At 39.1% G+C, this 12,033-nt stretch overlaps 1 protein-coding gene across 4 annotated transcripts in view; it reads left to right on the top strand.

Annotated features, from left to right (window-relative positions):
* Positions 1-12,033, top strand: part of ADK (adenosine kinase) — a 560,128-nt gene that overhangs the window by 46,127 nt on the left and 501,968 nt on the right. For all 4 annotated transcript variants that reach the window (XM_004049615.4, XM_055353393.2, XM_004049614.4 and 1 more), the window contains exon 2: positions 4,081-4,155. In XM_004049615.4, the coding sequence (XP_004049663.2) occupies positions 4,081-4,155 (75 nt within the window). The remainder of the gene's footprint in view (positions 1-4,080; positions 4,156-12,033) is intronic.

The following is a 12,033-nucleotide window of genomic DNA, read 5'->3' as shown; positions in this document are numbered from 1 at the left end:
ATAAACAAAACTACCGACATATGTAATTGAAAAGTCCAGATACCTGGGTGATGAAATAACCTGTACAACAAAACCCCATGACACAAGTTTACCTATGTAACAGACCTGCACTTGTACCCCTTTACTTAAAAAAGCAAAACAAAACAAAGAACAGAAAAGTTCAGATGGAGTATAGGTTTCAGGTAAAGCTTTATTAGGTGGTCCAACAACTTCATTAATGACCTGGTTTCTTTCAGTTTTCACACTCTGCTTTCTGTGGTGTTAAATTTATCCCAAGGCAGCCACATTGAAGCCATTAGGTTTTTAAGGCTTCTAGCACCTTCTTCATTTATATCTATTAGGGAAAAATATGTTCTGTATCTGAGCATCATAGAAAAAAATCTTGGGTTCATTCTGATTTTCCTGGCTTAGGTTACATGCCAGTCTCTGAACTGATTACTAAGGCTAGAGAAATATATTGTGCTGATTGGCTTAGGTTTGCCCCAGGGATCAATTCCACCCAAATTCCATTCTTGAGTGAGGAAATTTGGGGTAAAAGAGGGAGGATAGCAAGGAAAAGATGGCAGACACACAATTCCAGTTTATTATAAGAATGACTTCAAATGACCTTAACTGAATTGTAATATTATTTGGGAACAAGTCAAACATTATTAACATTTAGGCCCAGAGATGGTAGATGGCTTGCTTAAGTCTCCCAGCAAGCTACCTCAAGAACTGAGACTTGGGCTGGGCGTGGTAGCTCACACCTGTAATCCCAGCACTTTGGGAGGCCCAAGGAGGGTGGATCATTTGAAGCCAGGAGTTCGAAACCAGCCTGGCCAACATGGTGAAACCCCATTTCTACTACAAATATAAAAATTAGCCAGGCGTGGTGGTGGGCACCTGTAATCCCAGCTACTCGGCAGGCTGAGGAAGGAATTGCTTGAGCCCGTGAGGCAGAGGTTGCAGTGAGCAGAGATCATGCCATTGCACTCCAGCCTGGGTGACAGAGAAAGACTCCGTCTAAAAAAAAAAAAAAAAAAAAAAAAAAAAAGAACTGAGACTCAGAAGTGAATTATTTGACTCTTGAATTGTACTTCATTCTTAGAATCAATTATTGGGCTCTCTGTAAGACCGTCTTTACTGAGTTTTTAAACGGAGTATAATAAACTCTTTTGGGAATGCAGTAGATGTTCAAAGGTTTGACTTCTTAAAAAGAGGTGTAACAATTATATTCCTTAAAACTGAGAGGGGACCAATTGAGGGTAGAGGGATTGATGTGGGGGCAGGAGGATACTTTTTTGTTGTTATTGTGATGAAAATGTTACATAGTTTTGTGGTTATATGACTGTATACATTGAACTGGACGCTTACAAACGGTGATAAAAAGGGTGAAGGAAAATAAAAAGCCAAGTAGGCCAATAACACTGCTCATCCTTGTTTTTTTGTTTTGTTTTGTTTTTTAAATAACAAGTTCTAGGAGTTTTTATTGTTTGAATAAGAATATATAAATCAGGCAGAGTAGTCCCAGTGAAATCATGGTTAGATTTTACTGTATTTGTCTATTGATCCTTCACCTTCTAAGCACTTAAAATACTTTCTTTTTATTAGACTTGCTTTGATCACAAATGCAATTTAAGTGTGAATAAGTAAGTGTATTATCTTTCCCTCCTCCACTCAGCTTTCTTTAAATAGAAAAGGGACAAATGTCTCTTTATTGCATATTCAGCCATAGTTGCTCAATCTATGGTGTTAATAAGAGACTGTAATTTTATCTTCTAAAAATCATTACAGATTATAATTATAGGCTGTACCTCATTCTCTTAAAAAAATATTGGCATGTTAGTCCATTGATATTACTGATAGTCGCCAAATGGTGAGAATGGTAACTGGTTTGGAGGCAACTGAAAGGGAGGGGGATCATCAGTAAACTGGAGACCAATAAAAAATTACACAGAGAAAAATCTTTTTGGATAAACTAGATGAATGTCTCTTATTGAGACTGATCCAACAGTATTCACTGGCCCATTTCTTGCTGCTAGATGAGCTTCTGTTTAAGGCATCACTTGTGGTGGAGTTCTTTCTTTTATTTGGATTGGAACCATACTGTGATCTCTTATGGAAAACAGACTTCCTCCAAGTCTGTTAAATATAATTTAAAATTATATCATTTCTTGTTGATTTGTTTGTTTTTGTTTTGCTTTATTTCATGTTATAGGCATCTGAAATGAATCCTTATATATATAACATACAAGTATATGTATGAGAAGACATGAATATAAGAAGTATAGGAAACATAAGACATGAATAAAAGTTTTAGCTAGACATTTTTAGATGAAAAGATGTGCATTTAAATTTGTAAAAGTTACAAATCATTCTATAAAAAGTTAGCATATATTTAAATTTTTTGGATACATAATAAGAGAATTATATCACTTCTGATATCCGTTGTGAAGACCCTACCACAGTCATTTTTTTGTCAAGGGTAGATAGGGTTCTTGCTTGGACTCTTCCAGGATGTGCCATGGGCTCCCTAATAACATTCAGGGGAGTGCATGTGCAGGTTTGTTACACGGGTTTATCATATGATACTGAAGTTTGGGTTTGTAATGATCCCCATCGTCTAAGTAGTGAACATAGTAACCAATAGGTAGTTTTTGAGCTCTTGCTTTCCTCTCTCCCTCCCTGATTTTGGAATTTCCAGTGTCTATTGTCCCGACATCTTTGTGTCTCTGCGTACCCAGTGTTTAGCTTCCACTTATAAGTGAAAACGTGATATTTGGCTTTCTGTTTCTATGTAAATTCACTTAGGATAATTCAGCTGCATCCATATTGCTGTAAAGGACATGATTTCGTTCTTTTTTTATGGCTGCATAGTATTCCATGGTGTATATGTATTGAATTTTCTTTATGCATTCTACCATTGATGGGCACCTAGGTTGATTCCATGTCTTTGCTATTGTGAAGAGTGCTGTAATAAACATATCCCTTTTTGGTAGAATGATTCATTTTTTTTCATTTTTTTTTATTTTTTAGACAGAGTCTCACTCTGTCGCCCAGGCTGGAGCGCAGTGGCGTGATCTCGACTCACTGCAACCTCCACCTCCCAGGTTCAAGTGATTCTCCTGCATCAGCCTCCTGAGTAGCTGGGACTACAGGTGCGTGTCACCACACCTGGCTAATTTTTGTATTTTTTATAGAGATGGGGTTTCACCTTGTTGGTCAGGATGGTCTTGATCTGCTGACCTCATGATCCACCCACCTCGGCCTCCCAAAGTGCTGGGATTACAGGCGTGAACCACCGTGCCCAGCCTAGAATGATTCATTTTTCTTTGGGTATATACCCATAATGAGATTGCTGGGTCGGATGGTAATTATATTTTAAGTTTTTTGAGAGATCTTTAAACTTATTTTCACAGGGGCTAACCTAATTTGCATTCCCATCAACAGTTTATAAGTATTACCTTTTCTCTGCAACCTCGACACCATCTGTTTATTTATTTATTTTTTTTGACTCTTTAGTAATAGTTATTCTGGGCTGGGCACAGTGGCTCACACCTGTAATCCCAGCATTTTGGGAGGCTAAGGCAGGTGGATGAGCTGAGGTCAGGAGTTCGAGACCAGCCTGGCCAACATGGTGAAACCCCATCTCTACTAAAAATACAAAAATTAGCCAGGCATGGTGGCAGGCACCTTTAATCCCAGCTACTCAGGAGGCTGAGGCAGGAGAATCACTTGAACCTGGGAGGTGGAGGTTGCAGTGAGCTGAGATTGCGCCATTGCACTCCGGCCTGGGCGACAAGAGCGAAACTCTGTGTCCAAAAAAAAAAAAAAAAAAAAATAGTTATTCTGATTGATGTGAGATGGTGTCTCATTGTAGTTTTGATTTGCATCTTTCTCTGATAATCATCTTTTTTTCTAAATGTCTTTATGCTACCTCTAAAATGTTCTATGTATAATAGGCAAATCAAATGTTTAATAAACTGGTATGTTAGGTTTATTTTCAGGTTGAAATGAAGATAGTTATTTTTATTTTGTGTACCTTTTACATATCAACTTACTTTTAGAAGTATTTCTAACTTGTGTTTTGTGTTTTTTTAGAGAAAATATTCTCTTTGGAATGGGAAATCCTCTGCTTGACATCTCTGCTGTAGTGGACAAAGATTTCCTTGATAAGTAAGTATTAAACTCTTCATATGCACTATGTGGAACTTATATTTGAAGAAGAATGGATGAAAACTTTAGAAGTGAATTTACCACCGAATGTCTTCAATTAAAGGAAAACTCAGGAAATTTAAGTTTGGTGATAGCAAGTGTGCTATCATTAACTATTGAATAACTGAGTACAATTTTCCTTGGGAAAACTTATATACATTGCTATTTTTACTTAAAACTTTTGTTGCTTATTATTTGGAAGGAGAAAAGTTTATATAATTTACCTAATTATTTAATTCACCAACTTTTAAACTACTGTCAGTGAACTACGTCTATAATGGTATCATAATCTACAGACATTCTACCCTGAATGTGCCCAGTCTGGTTTCCTCTCAGAAGCTATAATGGGAGAAGAAAGATGATTAGAGAAGACAAGAGAACGTGCAGGATATAATTCAGAGGACATGAAGCTCTGCTGTTTCTGCTTTATTAGTAACTTCCAATGTTTCAACTTAGCTGAGAAATCAGTTTGTTTATTTACCTAAGTATTTGAGGCCATTTGGTACAATAGTCCCCTCTTGTGTCCTTGTTTTCAGTTTCCGAGGTCTCAGTTACCCATAGGACAGTGTAATAAGACATTTTGAGAGAGAGACACACACCACGTCCACATAACTTTTATTACAGTATATTTTAATAGTTGTTCTATTTTTAGTTAGTTGTTGTTAATCTCTTATTATGCCTAATTTATAAATGAAACTTTATCATAGTATGATGTGCAGGTATGTATGTGTAGGAAAAACAGTGTGTGTGTGTTTCTGTTTGTGTGTATATATATGTATGTATGTATGTATGTATCTATCTATCTATCTATATATATGGTTCAGTACTATCCATGGTTTCAGATACCCACTGGGCATCTTACAATGCATCTACCTCGGATAACGGGGGCACTACTATATGGCAAATTTAAGTAGTAAAAAAGATTAATGATGAGAAAGCAAGATCCCCCCTCTCCTCACACACCCTGATTTCTGTACCCAAGAATAATTACTTTTTAAAAAATTGAGGCAAAATTTATATCGCATAAAATTGATCATTTTAACCATTATAAAGTATACAATTCAGTGACTGCCAGTATATTCACAAAGTTGTACAACCATCACCACTATCTAATTCAGGACATTTTCATCACCCCAAAATGAAATCCTATACCCAGTAAGTAGTCATTCGCTATTCCCTCCTCTAGCCCAGTCTCCTGGGAACTACTAGTATACTTAGTTTTTCTATGAATTTGTCTATTCTGAGCATTTTATAGAAATGGAATCATATAATAATATATGATCTTTTGTGTTTATATGACCTTTTGTGTTTGGGCTTATTTTACTTATGTAATGCTTTCAAGGTTCATCCATGTTGTAGCATGTATCAGTCCTTCATTCCTTTTAATAGTGGGCTATTCCATTGTGTGGATAGACCACATTTTGTTTATCCATTCATTGGTTGATGGACACTTATGTTGTTTTTATTTTTTGTCTATTAGGAACAATGCTTCTTATGAATATTCATGTATAAGCTTTTGTGTAGGAATGTGTTTTCATTTCTCTTGGGTATACACATAGGAGTGGAACTGCTGGGTCACATGGTAATTCTGTGTTTAACTTCTAGAGAAACCACCAAACTGTTTTCCAAAGCAGCTGCACTGTTTTGCATTCCTACCAGCAGTGCATAAGTGTTCCAGTTTCTCTACATCTTTGCCAAAGCTTATTTTTTATTTTTTAAATTATAGCCATATGAGTGGGTGTGAAATGATGTCTCATTGTGATTTTGATTTGCATTTTTCTATTGAAAACTTTTGATGTTAGCATCTTTTCATATGCTTATTGGATATTTGTATATCTTTGGGAGAATGTTGAAGCTCTTTGCCCATTTTTTAATTGGGTTGTTGTCTTTTTGTTAAGTTGTAAAAGTTCTTTTTATATTCTGGATACTAGACCCTATCAGCTAGCATATGATTTGCAAACATTTTCTCCCATTCTGGGGATTTACTTTAATTTTTTGATAGTATCCTTTGATGCACAAAAGGTTTAAATTTTGATGATGTCCATTTTATTTTTCTTTTGTTGCTTATGCTTTTGCTGTCATATGTAAGAATCTATTGTTAAATCCAGGATCACAAAGATTTGTGCCTGTGTTTTCTTCTAAGAGTTTTGTAGTTTAAGGTCTTAGATTTAGGCATTTGATCAATTTTGAGTTAATTTTTGTGTAAGGTATGAAATAAAGGTTCAACTTTATTCTTTTGCGTGTGGAAATCCAGTTGTCTCAACATCATTTGTTGAAGAGACTATTCTTTTCCCCATTGAATGATCTTGATACTCTTGACAAAATCAGGTGACCATAGATATATGGGTAAATTTCTGGACTCCATTCTATTCCATTGATACATATGTCTGTCCTTATGCCAGTATGACATTGGTGTTTTTGTGTATGTGTGTTTTGTTTTTTTTTTTTTTTTTGGAGACAGGGTCTTGCTCTGTCACCCAGGATGGGGTGCAGTGATGCAATCATAGCTCACTGAAACCTTGAACTCCTGGGTTCAAGTGATCCTTCTATTTCAGCCTCCCAAGTAACTGAGACTATATGCAGGTACCACCATCCCTAGCTATTTAAAAAATTTTTTTGTATAAACGGGGTCTCCTTATGATGCCCAGGCTGGTCTCAAACTCAAGTCTGGCTTGATCCTAGGCCCAAGTTGTCTTCCCACCTTGGCCTCCCAAAGTGCTGGGATTATAGGCATTAGCCACCATACCTGGCCTTTACGACACTGTTTTGATTACTTAGCTTTGTAGTAAATTTTGAACTCAGGAAGTGTCAGTCCTCCAACTTTGTTTTTCAAGATTATTATTATTATTATTAATTTTTAATTTGAGATCCCTCACAATTCCATATGAATTTTTGGGGATAGCTTTTTCATTTCTGTAAAAAAGGCAGTTGGAATTTTGATTGGAATTACATTGAATGTATAGATAAATACATGATTAAGTCTTCCAAGTTATGAAGACAGAATGTCTTTCCATTTATTTAGGTCTTTTTTTTTTTTTTTGGAGACAGAATCTTGCTCTGTTGTCCAGGCTGGAGTGCAGTGGCATGATCTCAGCTCACTGCAATCTCCATTTCCCGGGTTGAAGCGATTCTACTGCCTCAGCCTCCCGAGTAGCTGGGATTACAGGCGTGTGCCATCATGCCTGGCTAATTTTTGTATTTTTAGTAGAGACAGGGTTTCACCATGTTGGTCAGGCTTGTGTCAAACTCCTGACCTTGTGATCTGCCCGTCTTGGCCTCCCAAAGTTATGGGATTATAGGTGTAAGCCACTGCGCCTAGCCTTAGGTCTTTTAAAAATAATTTTAGCAGTGTTTAGTAGGTTTTCAGTGCATAAGTCTTACACTTCTTTGGTTAAATTTAATTTTATTATTTTTGATGCCATTGTAAATTGGGATTGTTTTATTTTCTTATTGTTCATTGATAGTATGTAGAAATATAAGTAATTATGGGGGACAATAATTTTTTTGAAACTTTTTTTTATATCCTGGGGATTACCCCTGTAAGTATATTTGGCTAAACTCAAATGTCAAAGGGTAAGGCAAGAATTTATAAATGTGTAAATTTGACTTATGGTAATATAATAGGAAATGTGCTGGGGGTCTAGGATAAACTGGGAGATGTGTTTTATCCTAAGACATTCAGATAGAAACTTTAAAACACACTTTCCCAGTCAGAAAATACTACTATATACAGTTACTTTAATGATTTTAGTTCTTTTGGTTACCTTGTACTTTTAAATAATATACTATACTTACATTTCTTAAAATTTCTTGTTCTGTCAAATTTCAGGCTGGGCGTGGTGGCTCATGCCTGTAATTCCAGCACTTTTGGAGGCTGAGGCAGGTGAATCACTTGAGGTCAGGAGTTCAAGTCTTGCCAACATGGCAAAACCCTGTGTCTACTAAAAATACCAAAAATTAGCCAGGTGTGATGGCACGCACCCGTAATCCCAGCTACTCGGGTGGCTGAGGCAGGAGAATTGCTTGAACCCGGGAGGCAGAGGTTGCAGTGAGCTGAAATCGCACCATTGCACTCCAACCTGGGTGACAGAGTTGACACTCTGTCTCGAAAAAAAAAAAAAAAAAAATTAAACCAAGCCAAACCAAACCAAAACAAAAAAACCCAAATTTCAATGGAATCCCTTGACTTCTCATTATGGAGAACGAGATTACTGGTGCCCCTATTCTTTCCTATGCTACTTCTTCCATCTTTCTATTTCCTTACTTCTGTTAACTGTGTTTTTAAGGTTGATGTTTTCATTCTGTTATCTATCTATAATTGTTTTCCCAACTTTGAATACAAATTCATAATGAAAGTTGAAAATGACTTACCCACATTATCACTCTGTATATCATTTATTGCAGAATTAAGTAGTGTACCAGGAATGTAGAGCAGGTTAACATTTGAAATGTAATTAGAAGACTGGGCGTGGTGGCTCACGCCTGTAATCCCAGCACTTTGGGAGGCTGAGGTGGATGGATCACTTGAGGTCAGGAGTTTGAGACCAGCCTGGCCAATAGGGCGAAATTCCGTCTCTATTAAAAATACAAAAATTAGCTGGGCATGGTGGTGTGTGCCTGTAATCCCAGATACTCGGGAGGCTGAGGCAGGAGAATCGGGTGAACCTGGGAGGCGGAGGTTGCAGTAAGCCGAGATTGCACCACTGCACTCCAGCCAGTGTGACAGCCTGAGAATCTGTCTCAAAAAAAAAAAAAAAAAAAAAAAGAAATGTAATTAGAATAATTCACTATAGTAAGAAACTAACCTAACAGTCTAAGAAAACTCCATATAATTATCTCAATAGACAAAGAAAAACCTTTTGACAAAATCTAATATCTATTCCTGATTAAAAAAAATAACTTAAAGCAACCTAGGTAACTATGTCGATAACTTTCTTAACCCTATAAAGGTTACGTTAGGGGAAAACTGGTAGTGTGATGCTTATATGGGTATATAACGTATCAAATTGTATACTTTAAATGTCTACAGTTTATTGTATGTCAGTTATACATCAAAGGCTGTAATAAACAAAATAAAATCAGTTGGACATGAATTCATGGGTTTAAAATTAGATCTCTTTTGTTTGTGTAGTGTGAGATATTTTGTTCAGGAAGTCAACTAATTCATGATCACTATTTTAAAAAAACCATGATGTATAAAAGTAAAGAGCAACTTAAAAATTTGAAATTTTATTGTGTATTTCAAAAGTAAAATAAAGTATAGAGACAAACCCATAAATGTAGAACATTTTATATGGGAAGCAAGAATTGAAATTTGGGATATACACACAGACCAGGTGGTCTTTGCTATGTCTGAAGAAGAAAGATAAGATTGGAAGTTTTATAAAAAGGTGAAATGTTTTGTATTGTTTTGAAAGAAAGCTCATTGGCACTAGTTTTGGGGAGGTGGCAAGCTTTGATTGGTGAGTGACTGCAGTGAGTAGAACTAGGCTTTTAGAGTCACAGCTCATTGTTTCAGTAGCTACTGGATAAAACTGTTTTCAGATTACAACAGGCAGTTTCAGCAGCCAGGCTTGCAGAGAATTACCTTCTTGGAGCAATGTTATATGTGCTGAGTGCTCTTCCCCCCAGCCTGTCACCTGTTTTAGTCAGATATGACAAGAATGACCCAATTTGTATGATTAGCTTTCACAGATATATAATCAGTGTTGTTATTTTGGTGAACATGCCTCCAGATGTTTGTTAGGCATATATAACCTGAAGATAAATGTTTATGGGCTAATACTATGTGTAGTCTTTGTTAGTATGCTGTTTTTCACTCAACATTATGTTTTTGGATCACTGTTTTTAAAATTTCAGGCAAACGTGATCAGAGTGATTATGACTTGGCAGCTGTGTGATGATGTCACAGGATCCTTAGGGTGTCGCTTTTCCAGCCAGAAGCCACTGTGGTTGGTGGAGCCTTTGCCTGAGGTTTGCTTGTGCCTGCCGGGCTTGTTCTGCTCGTTTGGCCTGGCAGGCTGCGTTCGGCTCATGCTACCAGCCTGGATCCCACACCTGCCAAGGGCGAGCCAGGTGCAGAGTGGCATGGCGAAGGGTGTGTGAGCAAGCGAATATGGGGTCTGGCCACTGTGTACAGCCACTCATGCTGGCTGCTGCGGTGGGGTGGGCATCTCCAGGCGCTGGCACAGGTGCTGGCTTCATGCAAGCTTGCGGCTGGATCTGATGCATCTCAAGTGGCTTCCACTGTAGGAACCCACGTCTGGACGAGGATAATATGGTGGTGCCCAGAAGCTTGGAGACACCAGAAACCACAGAGCCCCAAAGAGTGTCACAGCCCTGGATTGGGAACCCCCTAGGTCTGGGCTCTCAGAAGGGCTGCAGCTCTTCTTTACTTCTTGTTGCCTGCAAGGTGCTGAGTGGGGTGAGGCATATTTTAGCCCTGTTTGTGTTACAGTTGTTTCAGTCCTGCCACTTGGTGGGTCTTAACTTCTTATCCTGCATCCATGAACAGTGAGGTATGGGGGACAACTGGAGGGTGAGCAAGGTGGAGAGGAGCTTCATTGAGCAACAGAACAGCTCTCAGGAGACCCGAAGTGGGTAGCTCCTTTCTGCAGGCAGGTCGTCCTGACAAGTGTTCACCTCTCAGTGAGATGAGACCCCGAGGGGGTAACTCCTTTCCACAGTTGGTAGTCCCAGGTCTCTTCTGTAAGTCTGGCTGAGTCCAGGGTTTTTACTGGGCTTCACAAGGGAGAAGTGTGTGCTGATTGGTCCATGGGCGGCTATGGGTGGGTCTGGAAAAAGCACCATGAGTCTCACTCCCCTCAGTGGACCCCACCTGGAACTGATAGCCTGGCCCCCATGCTTCAGGCTGTCCCTGGCTTGAAGGCGGGGCTTCACCTGAACCCACCCCTTTTTTCCCAGGAGAGTGTCTGCCTCCTGCTGCCATCAATCATGTTGTCCACAGTATGCAGGCTGTTGGTGATGGGGGTACTTGCTGGCCCCATTGAGCTGCCCTCAGTCCCACCTTGGCCTCCTTCCCATGCTTCTCTGCACCTAAAGTCCAGAGGGGGCTGAGGGGGCAGGGGGCTGGTATGTCAGTGCTGCCCCGAGCACATGCACACCTGCTGGGTGGTGACAGTGCCTGGGCTTGGCCACGACTTTGCTCCACCCTGGAGCAGGTGCTGGGATCGAGGAGAGGCCAGGCATGGGAACAGGCACTTCTGAGTCTGCAGGGGAAAGGGGGACTTCCCGGGCCCCAGAGAGTGCAGGGATACCTGGGTCCACAGCCATGGCTGGGTGGCTGCAGCTGCACTCAGGAGGGTGGGGCTCCAGCCCTGCCAACTTGGAAGTGGGTGTGGCTTACACCTGTTCCCAGCTCCCATGGGCTCTGTGGAGCATGCAGCCCTGGCTGCATCTCCCCAGTTGTAGCCAGTGTCTTTGCAGCAGCTGCTCTAGACAGCCTGCTGCTGCCATCAGTGATGCTGCTGGGAGCTTGAGTAACCTCTTTGTTTTACATGTTTTACTAGCAGCTGGTCCTAAGTGGCTAGCTGAAGTTCTATTTTATATTTGGAAGGTTTTAATCTTTAACTTTGATTTTCAAATAAGTACTTGAAGATAAAAAACAAGTCTTTGGACCCTAACAATAAGAGTCTTCTCTATTGTTACTCCTGGCTGTTTCTTCCAAATATATTTAAAAACTTACCTTATGATATAAACGAATCGTGTTTAGCCTACATTTTGAGCCACCATTAGATAAGTATTTAGATAAGTACTATGTATATATATTTTTTATTTTTTTATTTTTTATTTTTGAGATGGAGTCTTGCTCTGTCATCC

This window comes from Gorilla gorilla, chromosome 8 (assembly GCF_029281585.2).
Source record: "Gorilla gorilla gorilla isolate KB3781 chromosome 8, NHGRI_mGorGor1-v2.1_pri, whole genome shotgun sequence".
In the NCBI taxonomy this organism is placed as follows: domain Eukaryota; kingdom Metazoa; phylum Chordata; class Mammalia; order Primates; family Hominidae; genus Gorilla; species Gorilla gorilla.
The sequence above is the reverse complement of the archived record's forward strand: the minus strand, read 5'-3'. Positions and strand labels throughout refer to the sequence as shown.